The sequence below is a fragment of the Manacus candei genome, unplaced genomic scaffold (assembly GCF_025592945.1).
Source record: "Manacus candei isolate 608988 ecotype Guabito, Panama unplaced genomic scaffold, ASM2559294v1 h1tg000028l, whole genome shotgun sequence".
Classification (NCBI taxonomy): domain Eukaryota; kingdom Metazoa; phylum Chordata; class Aves; order Passeriformes; family Pipridae; genus Manacus; species Manacus candei.
The window spans coordinates 19169072-19190832 of record NW_026138076.1 but is presented as its reverse complement, the minus strand read 5'-3'; the positions used below and the strand labels follow the sequence as shown (position 1 = coordinate 19190832).

General features: G+C 35.7%; 1 protein-coding gene across 1 annotated transcript in view; it reads right to left on the bottom strand.

Moving 5' to 3' along the window:
- The window catches only part of GPM6A (glycoprotein M6A), a 118685-nt gene extending 97133 nt beyond the window's left edge, over positions 1 to 21552 (bottom strand). The window contains exon 1 of the mRNA XM_051790216.1: positions 20946 to 21552. Within this exon, the coding sequence (XP_051646176.1) occupies positions 20946 to 20982 (37 nt within the window). The 5' untranslated portion in view covers positions 20983 to 21552. The remainder of the gene's footprint in view (positions 1 to 20945) is intronic.
- Positions 21553 to 21761: the final 209 nt, after the last annotated feature.

Genomic DNA, 21761 nt, shown 5'->3' with positions numbered 1-21761 from the left:
TAAAGCTTTCCATCTGCACCCCTATCTTGTCTCCGAACCCATCCGTGCTGTGTCACGGCCCCATCCCCCCTCGAACTGTGGCACCTCACCTTGAATATTGTGGGCAGTTTTGGGCACCAGAATATAAGAAATATATTGAGCTTTTAGACTGTCCAAAGGAGGGCAATGAAGATGGTGAAGGGCCTTGAGGGGAAGCCGTATGAGGAGCGGCTGAGGTTACTTGGTCTGTTCAGCCTGGAGAAGAGGAGACTGAGGGAGACCTCATTGCAGTTACAACTTCCTCATGAGGGGAAGAAGAGGGAGGGGGGGCAGACACTGATCTCTTCTCTGTTGTGACCACTGATAGGACTCAACCACACAGCCTGAAACTGTGTCGGGGAGGTTTAGGTTGGATATTAGAAAAAGATTCTTCACCCAGATGGTGGTTGGGCACTGAACAGCCTCCCCAGGCAAGTGGTCACAGCACCAAGCCTGCCTGCCAGAGTTCAAGAAGCATTTGGACAATGTTATCAGGCACGTAGTGTGATTTTTAGGGTGTCCTGTGCAGGGCCAGGAGCTGGACTCAGTGATCTTTATGGGTCCCTTCCAACTCAGCATGTTCTGTGATTCTGTGATACAGGGCTAAGAGTTCATGGGAACTCTGCAGCTAGGAGCAGACATAGCATTTTCTGTCTGTCTTCAGCTGTTGCCTGGGGGAATTGCTACAGTCCTTGAAACTTCCTGGCTGAAGTCTGAGTGCCAATGTGGCCCCGAACAGCTTTGCACAGATCCAATATAACTGCTACAGAAACTCCTTCTAGCTGAAAAGTGATTTTGGTTTTCTTCTCTCAGCTTCTTGCTTCAATAGCAAGTAGCAGAAGTAAAATATCGTATAGATATCATATCACATTCCCTAGACACAGAATAAAAGATGGAGACTCTCCTGTCCTAACAAATCCCTCTCTACATTAAAACACTCCCAAACTATATAGGTAACTAATTTGCCAGCCGCTGGCAATTGCAGCAGCTATCCACCCTCTGACTCCATGTAAGACCACACAGCCCCAACAGTCTCTGACCCATCAGATGTGCTCCACTGTACAGCTCCTGCAAGTGCAGATCTTCATTGAAAAATGACCTAACACTTCACAGTGTCTCTATCCCCCCACTGCATTTTTCTACATCCCTAGATACAGAGCCTCCAATTATACGTCCTCAGTAGCCCTGTTATTACCAGAGCCAGAAAATCAATTATTAAAATGAAAGAACCTGCTAAAGGACAACTTTTACTCAAGCAGCGGCTGCAGGGAGTCACAAGCCTTACTATCATAAAATAGTTAACTGTATAAGAGTACATCAATTGTCATCAACTCTAAGCAACTTAAAACAAGTTTGGGGTCTTCTTGTTTTGCCTTTGTGTGTTTGTATTTTGTTGGTTTGCTTTTTTTCTTTGTTTTCTAAAGGGTCTTCTATTCTTTCACTCATTTTCTGGTTCCTGAGCCTTAAGAACATTTCACACTTTCAAGATGTGTCAATTTTTTATTACATTGAGACTGATATTTTCAATTAATCCTTATTACCAAGTCCTTGGAAATTTTGTAAATATAAGCAGACATGACATACAACTTCAGGCAGCAGCCATCCTACGTACTGCATAGATGTTCAGAATTTCCTCCCAATGAAAGTCCTCTTCACTCTTTTGTTGTTCTTTCGTTTTCCAGTGGTAATGAATTGAGGTAATAATTTGTTTCTTCCAGACTAGTTCACCCTCAGATCTACTTTACTTTGCTGAACACTGGAGCATGAGAAACCTGCAATCACTTTCTATTTTCCTCTTTACTAATTTCACTTGGTGAGGGATACCAACATACAACTGTGCTCTACCTCTAAAGCTAGCACAAGAAGTCTTATTGGCCTGTTTTATTTCATGACTCTGAAATATTATGGCTTAAAGTTTGATTCACAACAAAGGCAAATATTCTACAAAATGCATTTTTTTGTCTCAAAATATACTCTTGAAGCTCTGTTCATCGTAATTTATAATTTATAATTTGTTCCCCAGAACTGAGAAAACTAAACTGTTTAGCAAAATGTTATATACCCTGCTTTTCTAGCAAATACAGTATAGTTATATTCAGAAAATAAAATAGTTATTGCATAGCTAGTACAACCCACTATGGATTATAACTCAAGATTGCAAGCTCATGCTACATTCTTTTTCTAAGCATCATTTGATACTACTTCACCTGTCTCTAGACAAGACTCAGAAAACCACTGTTTCATGACTAAACAATCCATTCCCTGTTTACTATCTCTTCCACCAGTATATCTCTCTCCCACAAACAGCTTTGTTTACTTATGGTCAAATAGTTTTCTATGTGTGTGTGCTGGTTTTGGGCTGGAGTAAAGATAATTTTCTTCACAGTGGCTGCCATGGGGCTGTGTTTTGGATTTGTGCTGGACACAGTGATGACAATATAGAGATGTCTTTGTTATTGCTGAGCAGTGCTTACACAGAGCCAAGACCTTTTCTGCTTTCCATGGTGCCACACTCGCAAAGAGGTTGGAAGTGCACAAGAAGCTGGGAGGAGACTCAGTCAGGATAGGTAACTTCAGATGACCAAAGGGATATTCCATACCATCACGCTCCGTATATAAACTGGGGGGAAGAAGGAGGAAGGGGGGGGACATTTTGAGTGCTGGTATTTGTCTTCCCAAGTAACCATTACGTGTAATGGGGCCCTGTTGTCCTGGGGTGGCTGAACACCTGACTGCCCATGGGAAGCAGTAAATTAATTCCTTGCTTTGTCTTGCTTGAGCGTGTGACTTTTACTTTTCCTATTAAACTCTCTTTATCTCAACCCATGAATTTTTCAGCTTTTACCCTCCCGATTCTCTCCTCCATCCTGCTGATGGGGGAGTGAGTGAGCCACTGAGTGGGGCTTGGCTGATGGCTGGAGTTAAACCATGACAGCATGTCTCAATACAAAGAAAGCACTGCACTTATGTATGGGGAAAAAAATCAAGTAGAAACCCCTTTCAGACTTCCCAAGAAATTTCTTTAAGATTGGATGGAATTTTGAAGACAAAAATCTTTTTGAATTAATAAATGGAATTTCATAGGTTAGTATCAAATTTGTATAAAATTAATGCAGATCTTTCTTTTGAATACCTTTTCTTGAAAAAAAAGACTGGAAATAGTTGGAAATATGCTTCAGTGGACTGACTTAGCATTATCATTAATCCTCTCTAGCAAGCTTACCCTGCTACTACAATTTCTGACTGGATGTTGAATATGAAGGTCCATCCACTTTTCCTCAGCCCACATACTACGAGAAAACTTCAGAAAAATTTATGTTCTATACTTCATCTGTTTAAACTGTAATAAGTTCTTCCTGCCTACTTTTATATCTAGAGAAGTTTATAATAGTTTATAACTGCTTTCAGTCATTCTAATTGCAACATTTGTTGTCTGAGGACAGAACTGCTCTTCAGTATTACTCAGCAAATTAGTGGCAAACACTAGATCCATCATGTGCTTTGACATTAAAACTAAAATACCAAGAGCTGAGGGCTACTCTTTATCACAGAAAAAAAAGAAAAAGCAACAAAAAAGGGAAAAAAAAACCAAGACCAACTAATAATATTTCAAATTATTTAGAACTATGCAAACAAAAACAAGAATAGGCTCATGCATGCTGAAAGTGTCACCAGCACTGTCAGGGCCTCCATACAATCCATATTCTATTAATATAATATATTATATATGTAATTTTAAGGATAACTTTTTTATTGAAGCCATGAAGGCCAGAAATTTGCTTTTGTAATGAAACTGCTGAGATTTTGTTCATATCACATGATTTCTGGAGCTGCTATATATGAGGACTTCAAACTTGCAACAAAGCAAGGGGCATGCAGGAAGCTGCTGGTTTCAACAACTAATCTAATCGTACATCTAGTTAGCAGACAGCAGTGTTAAAGAAAGATCTATAAACAACATTTAAACAAGATAGCCTAAATAGCACAAATAAATCTTGCAGTAACACTGCAGAGCTCACCACAGTGCACTCTTTCCACTAAGATAAATTAGATGGTGGTGCTTACAGTTTTGGATAGAGACTGGATGCACTGTGACATGATGGGACCACATCCCACACACCACAGAAGATGCTCAGAGACTCTCTTTGCATGGTCAGTACACCAAATTTATTTAAAGAAAGCAGATACATTTAAGAAACAGTCTTTTAAGCATATTTCTATTAAGATTTAGATCTGTTAATTTTCAGCCTGAAATTTTCTTCATATTCAGGGTTATACTCTATCATGTGCTGATATAACAGTCTGTTTTTCTGCTGCTGAAGACAGAATAAATTTTGTCATCATTTCAATAGCTGAGAAAATATTACAGTCACCTTCCTAAAGAAAAACAGTCATTCATCTGAGAAAAATGTATATTTTTAAAAACAAATAAGCAAACAAAGGCTAATTTTTCACTGTTGAGTATCACTTCTGTAAAATGAGTAAAAAAGGCACTAATCCCTAGTAGAATAATATCTGTCCTGACCTTTCCATTCCACATGTCTATTATCGCTAAGAAATTCAGTTCTTTTGAAGGAGATGAAGTTAACAACTTTCCGAACTGTTCCTTCCTTTGGCATGCTGTACAGACATCCACCATATGTATATCACAGCATTCTGCCTTAGATTATGTCACTGCTAAAAATCAAAGGTCTGCCACTCCTCATTTTAACAACACATATGCCATATGCATAATGAATGCAACTCCTTTAGTTTTGCTCATTTTAATAAAATATTTGGTTAGAAATTAGGGTGGGACAGACAAGAATCTTCAATTACCCTGTATTTCACCTTTAATAGAAAAGAACATTTAATGCCTGCAATTTGTTTATTTATTTACCAATCAGTAAGTATTCCCTGGCATAATTCATCTTGCTTTAGTACCTAGAGGCCTCGGCTATGATCTCCATAGTAGAAATATAAAGACTACCTCTATTAAAGTGATAAGACATAGAATGAGCTGAGGAAATGAAAGCTTATTTATGTCCTATATGGCTTTTCACAGATGGGAAATCAAGACACAGTGTGTTCCACTAAGATTTTTCAAGGGCACAGATAATCTCTTTCACATAGTTCATACCTCAATTCAGAATCTTAAATGATGTCCCAATAATTTTAAAAAAATTATCTCTAAAATAGTAACTTATAAATTACTGACTGAAAGAAGACCTTACTTTTTAATCCAATAACATAACTTTTGATAACTTCACTATTTCATAACAATTTCATTCCTCAGAATTACCAAGTATGATGGAAATTATTGCTGTGACATATTTCCTTTTTGTAACTGTGTACATTTAGAATCTTAGAATCACAGAATATCCAGAGTTGGAAGGGACACACTAGGAATATCAAAGTCCAGCTCCTAGCCCTGCACAGGACCAGGCCCAAAAATCACATCTTGTGCCTGAGAGTATTGTCCAAACGCTTCTTGAACTCTGGCAGGCTTGGTGCTGTGACCACTTCCCTGGGGAGCCTGTTCCAGTGCCCAATCACCCTTTGGGTGAAGAACCTCTTTCTAATATCCAACCTAAACCTCCTCTAACACAGAGAATACACGCAATGTTTGTACTTACTGAAGCTCACACTACTGAAACTACCTTAAGGCCTTTGATCGGATTTTTGTTGGTTTTTTTTTTCACTTTACCCCATTTGTTGTAAGGCAGTTGTTGGTATTTTGTAAAACTAGTACACTAAAGCAATTGTTTTTACAACAAGTTTATCCAAGTAATTGTTCTGCCTCAAGAAGCCTGGGGTATGGCTTTTGTTCATTAAGAAATTTATTTCATTTTCCCCAGAGGTTTGCTTTCAACCACATTAACATTTTTATGTTTCTGTTGCAGGAATTTCATAACTCAGTTTCACAAACTGAAAACTATCACCTCAGTACTGCTTTCTTTAAGTGTTAAAATAGATTAAGATGAGCTGGGAGAACTCACTAACATAATCTTATTAATTTTGCTGCATATTCCAGCTCTCATTTACAGAAAGTGAGACAGTCTCCCAAGTATGCATTGAATACAAATGATCTAACTTCTTGCTTTCAGTGTCCATTACCATTACAGTTGCAAATGTTCTGGCTAACTACCCACCTTATTAGCTCAAATATAACAAAAAACTGAACAAAAGCATTTTGTGCTGTAAGGAATACAGTTGAATGATCTAATTTTTTTTCTTCTATATCCTTTTGAAAAAATCTTGAAAACACTTTTAATTGTGTGATTTTTTTGAGTTTATTTTCTCTCAAATCCAATCACAAAGCTCAAAAACTTCACAGTATTGTTGCTTACCTTACACTACCATTACCAGTATTTAAGTTGTAAGTTAACAATTGGAAGATTTTGCCAGAGGATTTTTGTATCAATAGATACTGAAAGACTGTGTACCAAATACAAAATCTTTAAAATATACAGCACTCCCAGTTTTCTCTATCTTGATAACGTATTATTTGTTTGTGAACTGGACTCAGCATTTTGTGTTTTGATGGCCACAAACTACATAGATAAACTAAATCAGCTGTGGTCCTCAGTGCACTAACTGTACCAAAAAGGAAGATAAGTTTATGATAAACTAGGAAGAAGGAAAATAAAGAGCAACTAAGCAAGCAGAATGATGCTCTGGCAAAAGAAGCTGAGCTGATAAACCTGAACCAATGTCAGAAGCACAGAGACTCTGGGGTACATCATTGGCATTCTGGCCTACACGATCATTTCCTTCTATAGAGAAGCAGGGGGGATTTCATTTATTTACAAGCTGCGCAGTTCACCAAAACAGAAACATAAGAGTGGAACAGAGATAACAAGCCAAAAGACAGTATTTCACTAGCTGATAGCTCAGAATAAATGAAAGCATAACTGATAGCAACAAAATAAAAAAAGCATACACTTCTGCACTACCCTGATATTGAGGAAACTGTTTCTTTAAAGTTCTTTTTCCTATATATTTGTCCTGAAATAAGAACAGTATCGAAATAGCAGAAAACAATATTTTAAAGTGTAAAGAAACTGTCCTCGGGCATTACATTTTTACAGTACGAAAAACCTCCAGAACTACCAACTGTTGAGCGGTTTTCCTTAAAATATGGTTATTATTACTTTGAATATTCATACCTATTTTTCAACTTCCCTGAACTGTTAATAAGTAGGATCTGCTGAGTATATCTCTAGGCTGAGTAACTGAGATACAGAACACTTATCACACCACTACTACTGAGGATGTAAAAAGACTGAACTGATACCAGTATAAATACATACTACAGAACCAGCTCCATAAGCTGCTTTAAAAAAAATTCTAAAATGTCAGACATTAAAGCATATATCCTCTACATATACATAAAAGACCAATTCTGCCCCTACTGAATACTTAAGATTTACAATAGCTTTGTTGGAGTGTACAAGAAATACAGAAATGAATAACAGAAATGTGGATATTTTATTAGCTATCATAAGAAAATCATATACTGACATGAGTATTTGTCAGCCATTATGTCATAGAGAAACCTAGTTTCAGTTTTAAACGATTGCATATTATGAAATGAGAGCACACTGAATGAGTCATTTCCATTAAAACTATGAAGTAAAATTGCCTAGTAACCAAGAAAATTAATTCAGAGATTAAAATAAACACTGTGACACTGACAGAGCAACTGCTATTCTACCCCAACAGTCATAAAGACACTTAGAAAAGAGGTGTTTTCTTAATTCTTCTTGACAAAGGTAAAACAAACAATCTCATAAAATGATTGATAATGCACAAAGCATAAAAACAAACAGTCAAAGCAATGGCATCAAGCAAATTCAAATAATTACCCTCTTTTACATAACATCATTAAAACAAAAAATATTGAAAGTTTTTCATATTCTGACAATAGCAAACAGATTACTGTGGAATTTTCTAACATGTTTTCCCACATACAAAGAGAAAATTTGTTTCATTATATTAATTCTATGTAAGTATTCTATATTTTACTACTTACTAGTTTAATTTATTATAGAATTTATGACCATGCCTACCTGGAAAAATTCTGTATCATTATGACCCACTACTACCCCTAGTCAAATTATTCTTAATCACACTTCTGTATAGAAGCTTTTAAATTATACAGTTTATCACACTGAGGTTGTTACGGAAAAAAAACGTTAACAGATTAAGCACAGTAAGGATGACTGCAATAATTTAGTTTAATGGCTGCTACGTTATATTGCTTGTTACATCTGGACCATTGTGTAATTCATTGTCCCTGAAGGATCACAAAAAGCCTAGTAAAATTATCCCTTTAGAAATAAAAAAACCCCACATTCTGTAGCAACATTGAAGTCTATGACCTTGTCAGGATATTAGATTAGAGGAATGATTACAGATCAGCAATTCTGGAGTGCCAGTACTTTCATAGCTCTAGTAGGAGACAGTTCATCTTTCTAACTTGAGGTACAGAGTTTGTACACAGTCAAAAAAAAGATCAGGAATGATGAAGTCAAGAATAACCAAAGGAGAAAAATGATATCCCAGAGGATATCACAAGATTTAGCAACTGCAGCAGCTACATCAAATGCAGTTGAGTCTACACTAAAAGATAATAACAAAAATAAAACAGTATGAGGAAAAAATCAAGACAGACAAGCAGGAATAATTGTGTATTATAAGGTAAATCCCCAGGCACAGACATAGCTACTTCTATCAGGAATGAAAAGTGTATTTTAGCTCTTTGGTTGTGTATAATATTAACAAAACAAACACACAGCTAGCTACAGGTACTTTTAAGTCTTGAAATCTGCATATTAAAATCTCTAGATCCAGTTCAGAGGTATTTGAACTGGACTTTAGAAGTCAATACTGTCAATAAATATGTAATAAAGTACATGTATGCATCTTCTAGAAGGGGATATGACAGGTAATAAAGGAAGGATATCTGCTGGAAGCACAGACAATACAGATGATATAGACATGAAATAGATCAAATGAAAAAAATATTAACAGCAAAAGTCCCCCATGTGCAAACACATCCATAAAGCAAATAAAAAAGCTCAAATGTCCTTAACAGGTTCCCCTGTGTCTTAAATATTTGATGACTGTACCAGATGGGAAGGGGGGAGAAAAATGTCTTGTCTGAACCACTAGCATAAACACAGCTGACCTAAAAGACCTATTCACCACTGGGTTATAATTATTCCAGTGTTTTCACTAGTGAACAGTGTCCATAAATCTAGAATAATTTTGAGAGATTGAAAGATAACATCTTTGAGAAATGGTAGTCTCCATATGCTGTTGAACAGCTGAAATTAATTTTTACTTTCTGGCCTTTGTGCCACTTGTTATGGGTGTGGTTGTAGCATACATGTTTTGCTGAACTCTTAGGATAGTCACAGTGATGATCACCTTTTAAATTAGTTTTATCTGTATAATTAAAACGATATAATAAAACTAGAAGATACACAAACTCTACATATAGCTAAAAATAGTATCTTTTTTCCCTTTAAAATTTTAAACAGCACAGTTTTAAGATAAACATGTCAGAAAAAAATGCCTACTGCTAACAGTAGACATTGCCAGAGTCCAGAACCTTCTAATAACAGAAAGCCTTGTAATAGATCCTCAGTTCAGAAGGATTTATTAAATTTACTCCATCTATCCCAAAAAACACAAGCAAATAACCAACATGCTGCTCCAGACCTGCATTCAAAGACCAAAAGTCTCATCTATAGTTTGTTACAAGAGGACAGCACAAAGGATAACACCAGTGTTAGCCCTTGCACTAGCAGGAGACATTTAATAAAAGTAAACTCCCAGATAATCTTAGAAAGCAGACCATGATGATGTTGCAGAAAAAAAAAGGTAAAAAGAAGGTCACTAGTAGCCTGCCTTGGGAAAAATTCCATCTGCACAGAAAATTTGATGATCATTTTCGCTTAAGTATGTGAACAAGACACACTAGCAAAATTGTTCAATACCACTACAAAGTCCAGTATACCCTGCCCAGGAGTAAATCCGAATTCTACTAATTCAAAGGAAAACCACAAACAAAAACCCTTAAAAAATAAAGCATTTAAGGAGAAAAAAAATAATTTTGGAACCTGAAGACAGCGACAGGAGACCCCAAAGCATATTAATCACTGTAATACCACACAAAACAAACAAAAAAACCCCCTCAGCTCATAAACAAACTCCATTCAACTTTCCTTCTAGTCTCCCCTCAGGCCCTACTAAATTGCATCATCATATCCTTTCACAGATTTCCTGCCAAAACCCTGACAGCTACATGCAAATTACTCCATGGCATTGTTAGGTCTTAATCTTAGAGACTAGATGCGCTTCCTTTTTGCTTACATTGGTATAAAACCAATGGGATTACTCACAGTGCAGGACATCAAAGATACATATTTAAGACTTTGCAGGATCAGAGCCTTGGTCATTGATTTTTCAGATTTTTAAGTTACTAATATGTATAATTTTGGAAGTAATCAAGGGCAATATATACACTTACAAGCAAATCCTAGTCATTGCCCAACACTGGTGGGCAGTGTGAATAAAAGGGGTTCTTCATGTTCTACTAGGACTACGAATTTTCCAGCAAAAGGCAAGCATTATGTAGTAAATATAGTCAAGACTAAATAGTAGAGATGTTTTATGGCTCAGAGGAGATCTCAAGCTGATTATGAACACTTGGAAAACAGGATACTGTTTCATTTCAATCTAGTTCAGCCACCTCGTTAAGTAACATGCCAATACCATACTTCACTAGCATGAGAACTGCAAAGAGAATCTGCAGATGTTTACAGGGAACTGCAACCTACAACTAAGAGGAAAGGTAAGGGAAATCACGGTAATGTTTTTTTATAACATCAAATGTGTGTGTTGGTCTGAAGTAGTGGTCAACCTCTCAGTAAGAAATTAGAAGGCTGAGAAAGTCTCTGAAGATTATTGTACTGCTATATTGAAGCACCACAACAATTAGGAAAGCATTTTATATATCTAACATACACTATTACATGATAAAGTAAATAACTGTATTTGTGTCATTCAGCTAGAAATGTAAGTTCCTTTTCTATACAGGAGTGGTTTATCAACAAGTCATGAACACTGGCAAACCATGTTAAGTGGGAAGCATTTCACACTAAAGCTACTTAGTTTAAAAATCAATAATACAATATTCAATAATATAATTGAATACTTTCATGACTAACACAGTGGTTAGTAGTCAATGGTCCTTTTTTCAAGGCAATTTCAGACAGTTACTTTCATCCTCGGTTATGCATATTGTGTTACTATTTATAGTGACTTATCAACCTACTAAACCTGAGTTCAAGTCTTTATTGGTATATAACCTTTTTGGAAAATGCTATCCTTCTAAAGTTTATGTTCGTTCATACCATATACAGAATTGAGAATATTATTTATTGTACCACTATAATTATCAGTAAAAATAAAAATCTGTTTACAGATTAAGGTTTTTCATAATGCCCTAATCCAGCAGGCAAAGAGGTTGAATTCGGGCTCATTGCATCCATTGGCAGCTACTGCATCCTCTTTCTTCTACTACAGCTACCTGACCTGTTTAACATTGTACTCAGGCAGGGCATAGAAGAATTTGTCTGCTCCAAGTGATGGCAGCACCTTCAGCTCAGTTGTTCCCCTCCTCTTCCATTGAAAAGGAAGCATATCAAATGTAAGCATCCCACAGACCAGATCCCAACTCCAAGTTGCACCATGAACATGGCAAATAATTTATTTCCAACTACAAAACGTAGTTGGAAATAACTGCTCATCATAGAGGTCCCAGAACAAGCAGGCCAGTAAAGAGCAAGGAGTTGCTGAATATAAATCACCTAGTACATATGACGTGAGGAAACATTATGGTATTAAACTGGCAAAAGGCAAGGATTAATTTTCTGTAAAGGTTAAGGTAATTTTACCTTGTCTATTGGCATTCACTGACAAGGAAAGGAATCCTCAACTGAATGACTTCACAGTTAGTTAGGTAACCACAAACACTCCCCAAGCATTCAAGGTACTGAGAGTAACTTTCATTGAAACAGAGTGGAAGATCTTTTGAAGGTTGAAGGTTGTTTGGAGTGAGATGTGTCATAGAAGGGTAAAAGAGATGGGGAACAAACAATGTGGCAGATAGAAGTAGAACATAACAGCATGTATGTATCAGCTTTCTTCTGGAGAGATATGAATTTGAGCTTTGTACCATCCAAACATAGGGATGAGTACATACTGTGGATAGGTTTTGTCATCTCACCCTGCGATACCAATAAAAACCATGGCATCAGAAACTCAGGAACTACTCCTGTATAAAAATAAGCAAGCCTAAGTTCTTAGCTATGACCAAACATGAACTCACGTGAGAGCTGCAAAGACATATGCCAAGCTCTTCCCATGGTTGTTTTCTAAAGGCTTTTAAACTGATTCAAAGTTATGCCAGGTGCTTACTATTGCATATATCTTAATAGACTAAAGAAGATTTGGTGGGAAATCAGGGGCTGGGAGGTTTTGACGAACTACATAAAGAAAGCTAAGCTGATTCACCAGTAGTAGAGGGTGTCACTACACTGTAGAACTTCCCACACTGGCTACATCACCTTGCTAAGCAAGGTACCAGCTTCCTTCACCACAGAAAGTAGGCCAACAGGTCAACTGTGATAACTTTTTCATGAATGTGAAGTGATATACTTTCCTTTTCCAACTAAAAGAATCTTTCCTATCTCTCATCACTTCAAGGTAAAACCAGACTTGCTCCCCCTCTTTCCCTCACCTCTAACTTCAAATAGCTAGAAACTGCCCACAGTTACAATATTGCCATAGTAATATTACAATATTATCATAGTAGCCATGAACACCCCTGCTGTTTTACTTGGTGGGAAAAAATGTTTCTAAAATTATATATTCACTATTTTTAAAAGATAATCCAAATTTATGCCCCTAATAAGTTCTTATAAAACTTGTCAAATATTCTTTTAACTCTTATATTGTCTTCCACCATGGTTTAGTGGTGGAGTGCTGGGCTTATGGTTGGACCCGATGATTTCAGAGGTCCGTTCCAACGTAAACAATTCTATGATTCCCCTATTTCCTTATCAGTTTCAAACTTCAGAAGCCCTCTGAAAGTCTTTCCAATTATATTGCTTACTACTTTCTTCTTTTCATCACATTACCTCTCTTGAACGTCTATCAGCACAATCATCAGTCATCTCTACTTTTTTCCCGTTGTGTCTCAATGCAGAGCAATCCCTGCAAATCCCTGCTATCACTGTGCTACTATACTCTCTTCCTTCAAATTCCTCCTTAATGTCCAATTTTACCTGTATAAAGTCATTGTGCTGCAATCTGAGAAGTAGGATGTAACCAGCTATGACTTAATTAATAAACATGCAGCACTTGTCATCTTATATTACATGTTCCCAAAAGAAATTGAAAAATGGTGCAGAATTTAATTTCCAAGCCTTCCAGGTGCTAAAAAGAAAGTGCTTCCACAGAAAATTGAAGAGCAGGATAGAAATCAATCACAAAGAGCTTTTTTTTTACAGGAAGAGGAATAAAAATAAAACACACTCTTGGGGTAAAAATGGGAAGATACTGACGAGTGAGGGAAGAAAAATAGTATATTTTCCTCCTAGTTTGTTTACATTCTGGTAGTAGCACCTCTCCTCATATATCAAAAGTGCAGCAAATGCATCTTTTGTTCAAGTCTAGTTTTATACCAGAACTGCAGCAAATTAACTGCTCTCCTCATGCCATTATTAAAAAGACAAAATTTTGTTAAAATTTATACGAAATTTATTGTGATATTCCTTTGATGTATAGTTTTATTGTTATCGCTATTGGGAAAAAAATGAAACTTTCACTATGTGAACCAAATAAAAAATCTTCGGAAACTGTCCAACTGCAAATATCAGGTGTATTATAACTGTAAAGAGAAGAATAAAGCTTGCATTGAGTAGCAGTTGTATTTTAGAATCTGTTATTTGAAAAAATGTTGTCCCAGATGGCTGAAGTACAAATTTTGGAAGGAGTACTGAACTCCTACGTGATAACTAGTATGAAGGAGATGAAAGTTTTAGAGGAAAAAAAGAATACAAAATTTAGCCTTCTTGAGACAGTGCATTGAGGCCTAAGAATTGTTATGGACAAGCTAAGAGAATACTTGAACCATTTTTTTTGTGACAGTGCTGTTCCTTCATAAGGCCCTAGAGCACATGTACAGAAAAATTTACAGTTTTCTATATCTCTGACCTTCACAGTTTTGATGCTCTGAGTTTGGTCTCTCTCCAACTAAGAAAATGACAAGACTTGTTCCTTATGCAGTGGAACTGAAGCTTCTATAACTCCCCACTCCCCAAGCAAAAGATTTGTGACAACACATCAATTTGAGACTTGCTGTCCTGTCTCAGAAATCAGCCATGTGATAAGATATCAACAGGAACTATGCATTTTAGTTGCTTGAATTCACTGAAAATTATTCTAAATAGAATTGTTCAAACAGAATATGAACTGAAAAAATGTTTATAAGATCAATATTCCCCTTTGCCTTTTTACATTCTGATTTTCAAAGGCTATCAGATGCTTATATTCTTTATAGGTTTTATAAAATCATTAACAGTGTCTACAGTCTGAGGCAGGATAGACCAAAAATGTGTATTTTTTTCTTTTTGTATTTTCCACTTAATCCATTGTATAAAACTACTAGGAGGAAAAAGCATATTATCACCTGCCTATATAGGGAGAATTAATAGTGCCCTCCCCAAATCTTCGTTCGTGAAGCCTAGCCATGAATAGCTAAAAACTATTGTATCAAGAAAACAAACATTATTGTTATGTGAGGCCAGCAGCATTCCATCCATTCTTCCATCTTGAATTTTAGTGCAGTGGTAGGCAACTCAAAACAGGTAACAAAGTCACACTGTTAAATTTTTTTAGAGTACTTATCAGAAATTAATTCATAGTCACAATCTAAAATTAATAGTTTTCAGATATTACGTATAACAGTCCCTCAATCATTCTCTATAAGGAGCCTAAGATCTAAGCTGACTCAAATTTAATTTTGTTGAATATACAGTATTGTATTATCCTTACTAAAAAAATGCTTATTTTTTCAGAGTAATAAGAAAACCAGAGTAGCCCTTTTTCCCCAAAGGTGAGCCTTTACTTTCACAAAGGGTAGAAAAAGTTTTTTATAAATTCATATTGCTATGTTGACACAGTATATTTTCAAAAATTATCATTAACTTAAAATACATTCAACACCTTTTTTCCTGGGAAATTACATCTCTTATAAAAAATCTTTTTGATATAGCTTATTTATGAAATTGACATCCAAGTCTCAAAATTACCATGAAGACTTAAATTTTCACACATTGAATTGAGGATTCCATCTGCCTTAGGGCAGTTGGAATACTTTCTGCCCTGTAAGAGTGTATATAAAATTTCAATTAGGTCCTATTAATGCTGGATTTTCATGCCTAGGACTAGTATAATGTTAAGCCTGTAAGAAATACAAAGTTTTCTAGCGTTAACAGAGACACTTCAATGTTAAAGATTAAATAAGCAAGCAAGACTAAATTTATTTACATCATTATCTATGAATAAAAGCCTAATGTGTTGAATAATAACATATTCAAATTCCAGGTCTCCAACTCACTGTTCCTAATGTAAGAATATTAAGTAAGGTAGCCTGTAGTTACTACATAAAGGAGAATAACTCCTACAGTATTAAAACAATTAAGTTCAAATTCATATTGAATGTTATTGCATTTTTCTTTAATAAACCATATTGATTAACTACTAAGGAGAAATACAGCAAGATACTTCACCAGATGCTAAAATTTACTTCCATATTTAACATTGATTAATAAGGAAAATTATTTACTCTGTTAGGGACTTTGTAATTAAGTGAGTGAATATTTTATCTGATGCTCTTATAACACACACACTTTTAAAAACAGGCAACAATAAACATGACGAAAGTTAAGATCATTCTACTCTGCAGCAACTTGCAAAAATCCAATCTGACCACAAGCTTAGGAACTAAGCCTACAGTTGAAAATATATTCCCAAAGTAAATAAAGATCGACATCTGCCCCCAATGTTTTCTTTAAGAATCAAGCATTACAAATCCATGTTTTGTATGAAGAATATCAGCCAGTAAATGTCTGCAACTTCCTACTTAAAAGGTCAAATTTAAAAACCATTTCCAACTTGTTCGTGAAACTGATTGCACTTCAGAAGTCCTATAAGACTAGACATAATACTAACAATATAAAAGGATCTTACTGAAGATAATATAAAAAGGATCTAACTGAAGATACAAGCATGGCCTACACTTAGTGTGACATATACATTAAAGAATGAAAAATAACTTCTCTGCTTTATTTACAAGTGTGGTCACCAGACAAAATCAAAGTGCAAAATATTGATATTTTCTCATTTTTATTTTAACCAACTTTGTGTGGCAACAGTCAAAAGAGAAACTGGACAACTCTTCTCTCTTAGAAGTATATAAAAATATTTAGAAGACTAACTTACAAAGGATGCCAGCAGTGTTTTGACTATTTGGCTGTTAGTTTATTTCTTAATATGAAAAAACCCACATCACTTTCATCTAGTCTATAGAATTCTACTAGTCAGAGTCTGCCATTTTCCAAAAAGTAAGAGGAAATAATTCAACCTCTCATGGTTGAAGAAGCAGGGGCTGTGTGTACATAGCACTGATAGCATCCTAAACTCCTTATGATTTTCTTCCAAAACTCAGCTTAAAGCTCTCCTTTAATGGCATGCTGTGGTACAAATGAAAAAGATCTGATAAAAGGCTGCAGATCCACTTATATCACTCATGCAGACTAAATACCAAGTCATTATTTATTTTCTGGCATTCAACCATTTCTTGTCACAGATAATACTACACAGTTTTTTGCTATCTATCAGTGGAACCTTATCTGTGTTTGTTAGGTTTACTACAGCCAAGAGAGCTAAAGTAAAATTAGTTTCTTCCTCATGTTTACTGCTGTACAAACACAGATGCTCCATCCATTCCCAAGAGTTTGTTTTATAAAGGAATCCAAACTACAAAATGAAGTTATGTATGAATTATTAAAAAAGCAAATTTATTTTCAATTTAGTGCAAGTGGTATGACTTACTATGCTGCAGAATGTTTCTTTTTTCTGAAACAGATTAAGAGGTGAGAGTAATCCTTAATTTCTCTGTACCAAGTCCCTTACAATTCAAAAAATTACAGTGCCTGCCCTCTGAAAAGTTCTCTGTGGAGATGAATGGGTGGATAACTGGGGCTGGGAACATCATTTCAATCTTAGTGTTTTCAGAGAGGGAAGACCTGAAGCGCAGGAACTGGACCTATAACTTTTTCCACATAGCAAAGCTAAGAGTTTGACATCACTGTCTTTCAAACACTGGCAGTTGAGACCTACCACTGCCACATGCAAATTTATGCATGAAGTTTTCAAAATTAGCATGCATCCCTGAAGACATCAGTGAAACTTCTGCTTCTAAGTGGAGCTGATATTTTTTGAAAAATAAACCAGTCAAATCCATTGCAAGCTTTTGTTATCACGAGTTTTCCAGACAGTGAATTTGCAGTCAAAAGTCTTAGTATGTTACTGGTCTAGGCATGTAGCATAATGCCAGTGTCATGGAATATTTGGAACGTGTTGATATTTCTGAGATGTTTTGAATCTGTGCTTCATTAGAATATGTTTTAGGGTTCACATACCTTACATTTCAGCCAGATTTCCTATACTCTTTCAGTTCTTAGACAGCTACAAACAGCTGCGTAGCAAATACCTTTGAAACATTCTCCCCAACCTGTACTGGCTTCCTAGCAAAGGAAATGTGGTATCAAGGGGAAAAAAAAAAAAGAGGGTTGGGGGGGCACAACAAGTCTTCTAACACTTTAAAACAGGAAATGTATGAATACAAAGTATTCTTGTTTTCAATGTTTACATCTTTACCCATGAGAACTGCTGGACAACAGCATTATCTCAATTTACCATATTAAGGGTACTAATGCCAGTATGAAAACACACTTTCTGAGGCCAGTAGAAAGAAAATGAGGAGAGGGGGAGATGTCCATTACTTTGAACTATACAGTGTCCAGTAATTAATTATTTTCAGAGAAAAAGAAAAAAGGAATATATTTCCCTGCCAACAATTTTCCAAGATACAGACATAAAGAAATCATAATTCTTAAACATTAGAATGTTGAGAGACTGTGACAGAAGGTAATTATTTGGAACTAATATGCTAAGAATTATGTTTGCACTTAACAACATCTTATTGCATAAAATTCTCAAAAATAATAAGACCTCCAAATCTGCTAGAGCTATCTTGATTGTATTTATGAAATGCATCACTATGAAATTATTCATTTCCATCATGGCTGCTAGCAAGACGTAATGCTGTTCAGTGGGAGGTTCAAAGCATCTGCTATGAAAAGCGCAAGAGTTGATAAGCAGTGACAATTTATACTCCCATTGATTTTGTAGAAAGCAGAGGAAAAAAAGAAAGAAAGATTTCTACTCAAGATGGCAGGAGGATGAAAATCAGAATATATGAATTAAAATTACAGTTGCTGAAACACTACAATTAGAAAAAATAGTCCAGATGACCTGGAACTATACCATGGATATCCATTAAATGCATCATAGGTATATCATGCTAAATAAAAGCAGAAAAAACAGGAACTATTAAAGAGAAGTATCGAGTCATAATAGTACTGGTCAATATTTTTCAAGTGCAAAGTGCAAAACTTAAAGAGATCCCTGATTTCATAATCATCCCTATACTTCCCTATCATCCCAACATCTGCATTCAAGCACCCCCAAAAATTCAAAACTGAAAATATTTTTTAATTTCCCTTCTGAACAGCAAATTTTCTTTAAACTCTAACTACGTTTTAAAAGTTGTCATAATCCAAAGAGGAAACACGACATCTTGACATGACAGGTTCACAGGTATGGTCACAGAAACTAAGCAGCATCCCCCTCCACACCAATAAGGAAAAATACATGTGATTTGTGAGGTCTTAACATTCTCCTGCCACTGTCTGTGATGACAGCTGCATACTGCTAAAGGAAAAAAAGGCTGAACACATGGCATTGCAAACGGGGGGTGGGAGGTAAGTAGTGTTAGCTGTTGTAATCACACTATTAATCACACCATTTTGAGTGGCTATTGGTCATTTAAATGCTTATCATATGAACAATGAGGACTCAATTTATCAATAACAACATGTTCTTTTAATATACAAAAATTATTCTTTTTTTCTCTTTTTTTCTATCTCTAATAAGAATTTAAGCATCTTGAATTTCTCACTGTTTTTTCAAGCAACATCTTTTGGTAACAATAACGTATTTTGATTCATTGGTCAAATAGTTCAATTCACTTGTTTCTTGTTTTAGGAAGGAGAACGCATTTCAGACTTTTTTAAAAAAAAGCATGTCTTCAATTTCTAAGTGTAAAACACCCTAAATTATTTGAATCATTGTAAAAGTATTGATTTTACCTTCAGGAAAAAAAAAAAAACAGGAAAAGAAAACAGAAAAACTGAACTGTCTTGTACTTTCCTGTTCTTTCTGTCATTTGCAAATAATAAAATTCAACTGAGGAAACTGCTGTAATCACCAAAGAGAAACTAATCTATTTATCAATAAACATCATATGTATACACACAGAGGGGGCACATAGATCCTCCTTTAATGTTCTTGTCACTATCTACTGTGCATCAAGATCAAGTCAAGACCATAAGCAATTCAAAGCTGCATTCTGCCTAAATGGGTCACTTATAATGAGAAAGCACGACATTTACATGTAGGAAGCAGATTGATCAGGGAGCAGAAAAACAGAATATGGCATCATTGCAGAAAAATATGCCTTCACAGGCAATTTATATTACATTATTTGGTGAGTTCCTATATCCTCCTCAAAAGTGGAAGTGAATTCAAAATAAATGTAAAAGTATAAAAATTTAATATGGCAAATATTCACTAGGATTACCCTTTGTGCTTGCAGTAAAGTAAAATGAATAAAACATTGGTTCCTTTCACTACTGTCATGTCGCTTGCACAGAATAACACTTAAATGAAAAGACCGAAAACACTGTATATATCAAAGATCCATACCTTAAAAAATAGACCACAATCACTTTAAATTGCATCTTTAAGTGCTAACACATCCCATAACATTCAGTTATTTTCAACTTGACCAGAAGCTGTGGAACAGAAATGGTCTGAATATGCTGTGTACCTCTTGCTAAAGCAATTTCAGCTGCAAACTGCAAAATTCATTTCTGCAAAATGCATATCTGTGCAATGAAAATATTAGAACTATAGCAAGGCTGCTTCAACACATTGCAAAACCAAAGTGGAAAAAAGACAGAGGGAAATTTCAATACTGCCTAAATATGTACAAAATATACTCCATGTCTTTGTTCAGCCTAGATTCTCATTCAAGGTGTAAATACCGGTTACATTGTTAGATATCCAACTGCAACTGGCTCCAAATATTGTGTGAGTAGCTCTCTCATAGTTCACACTAGACTCCCTTGACCCAGCTAGACAAGCGTGAAAACATGAAATAAATGAAGGTTAACAAAGACTGGTCTGGGAAGCAGGCTGCATTAAATGCCTGCAATGTTATTAGTATACATGCAAAATTTGCTACTTAGATTCTTTTAATACTAGATTTCAGATGATAGTCCCTATATTAAAGCTAGGTGCTATTGCAGAGAGACAAATTAAGTAAATGATATGAAAAAAATATATCTTTCCCCATCTGTCACATACGGATATTCCCTAACATTGCAGCATGCTGCTAAAGCAAATAAGGAACGGCAAAATAATTATCTCCATGCAAAGAAAAAGCAAATTTAACACAATACCTTTCTGTGTTTGTCCCTCTTCCATATTCTCTTCCATGGCTACCTTTCTTCGCTAGAAACAGCTACAGAGAATTATCAAAAGCTTCAGTCAGATGTAGGAAAAAGTGTGGATTTTTTTTTCCCTGGGAAGCTCCAACAGCAGAGGCTTAGGCAAGTCCTCAGAGCTTAGCTAAGGCTCCCTCACTCTCCTTGTTTGCTTGGAGACAGGCTGTCAAGTGTAATTTCATTCAAATTACTCTTCCGTGAAGATTATCAATTTTTCTTCTCAAAGATGCCCATTGTGTACCACTGTAAGCAGGTATTCAAATGAACAGCCTGCGAATTTTGGGGGGAAATTTGGTCTGAGCCTTTATGGCAATGACACTGATTCATAAGCCTCACTTTGCATATAAAATGGAGTAAAGAAATTGAGGTTTGTATTGAAATCTGTGTTTTAAATTGAAAACAGGCTGTACTGAAAACAGATGGAGGGGTGTCCTTCTAACGGGAAGCAGACCACCAACCCATTATTCCCCCTATTTGCTACTGAAGTGGGAAAGCCCAAATGCCTGTGGGTTCTTTATGCTGTATTACTTGTCTTTCTCTCTCTTTCTCTCTCTCTCAATCTCCCCCCACCCCCGCCTCTCCCCTCCTCCTGTATCAGCACATTTAAGAATAATATGACTCTTCATTTCCCTTCTTCTCATATATCTGTATCATCTAGAACTAGCAACAAATATACAGTTACCCTTACAATATTCTAAAAAACATGATTACAACAATACCATTTTGTATGTGTGTATGTGTCTGCATACACATACAAGCACAATTTAACAT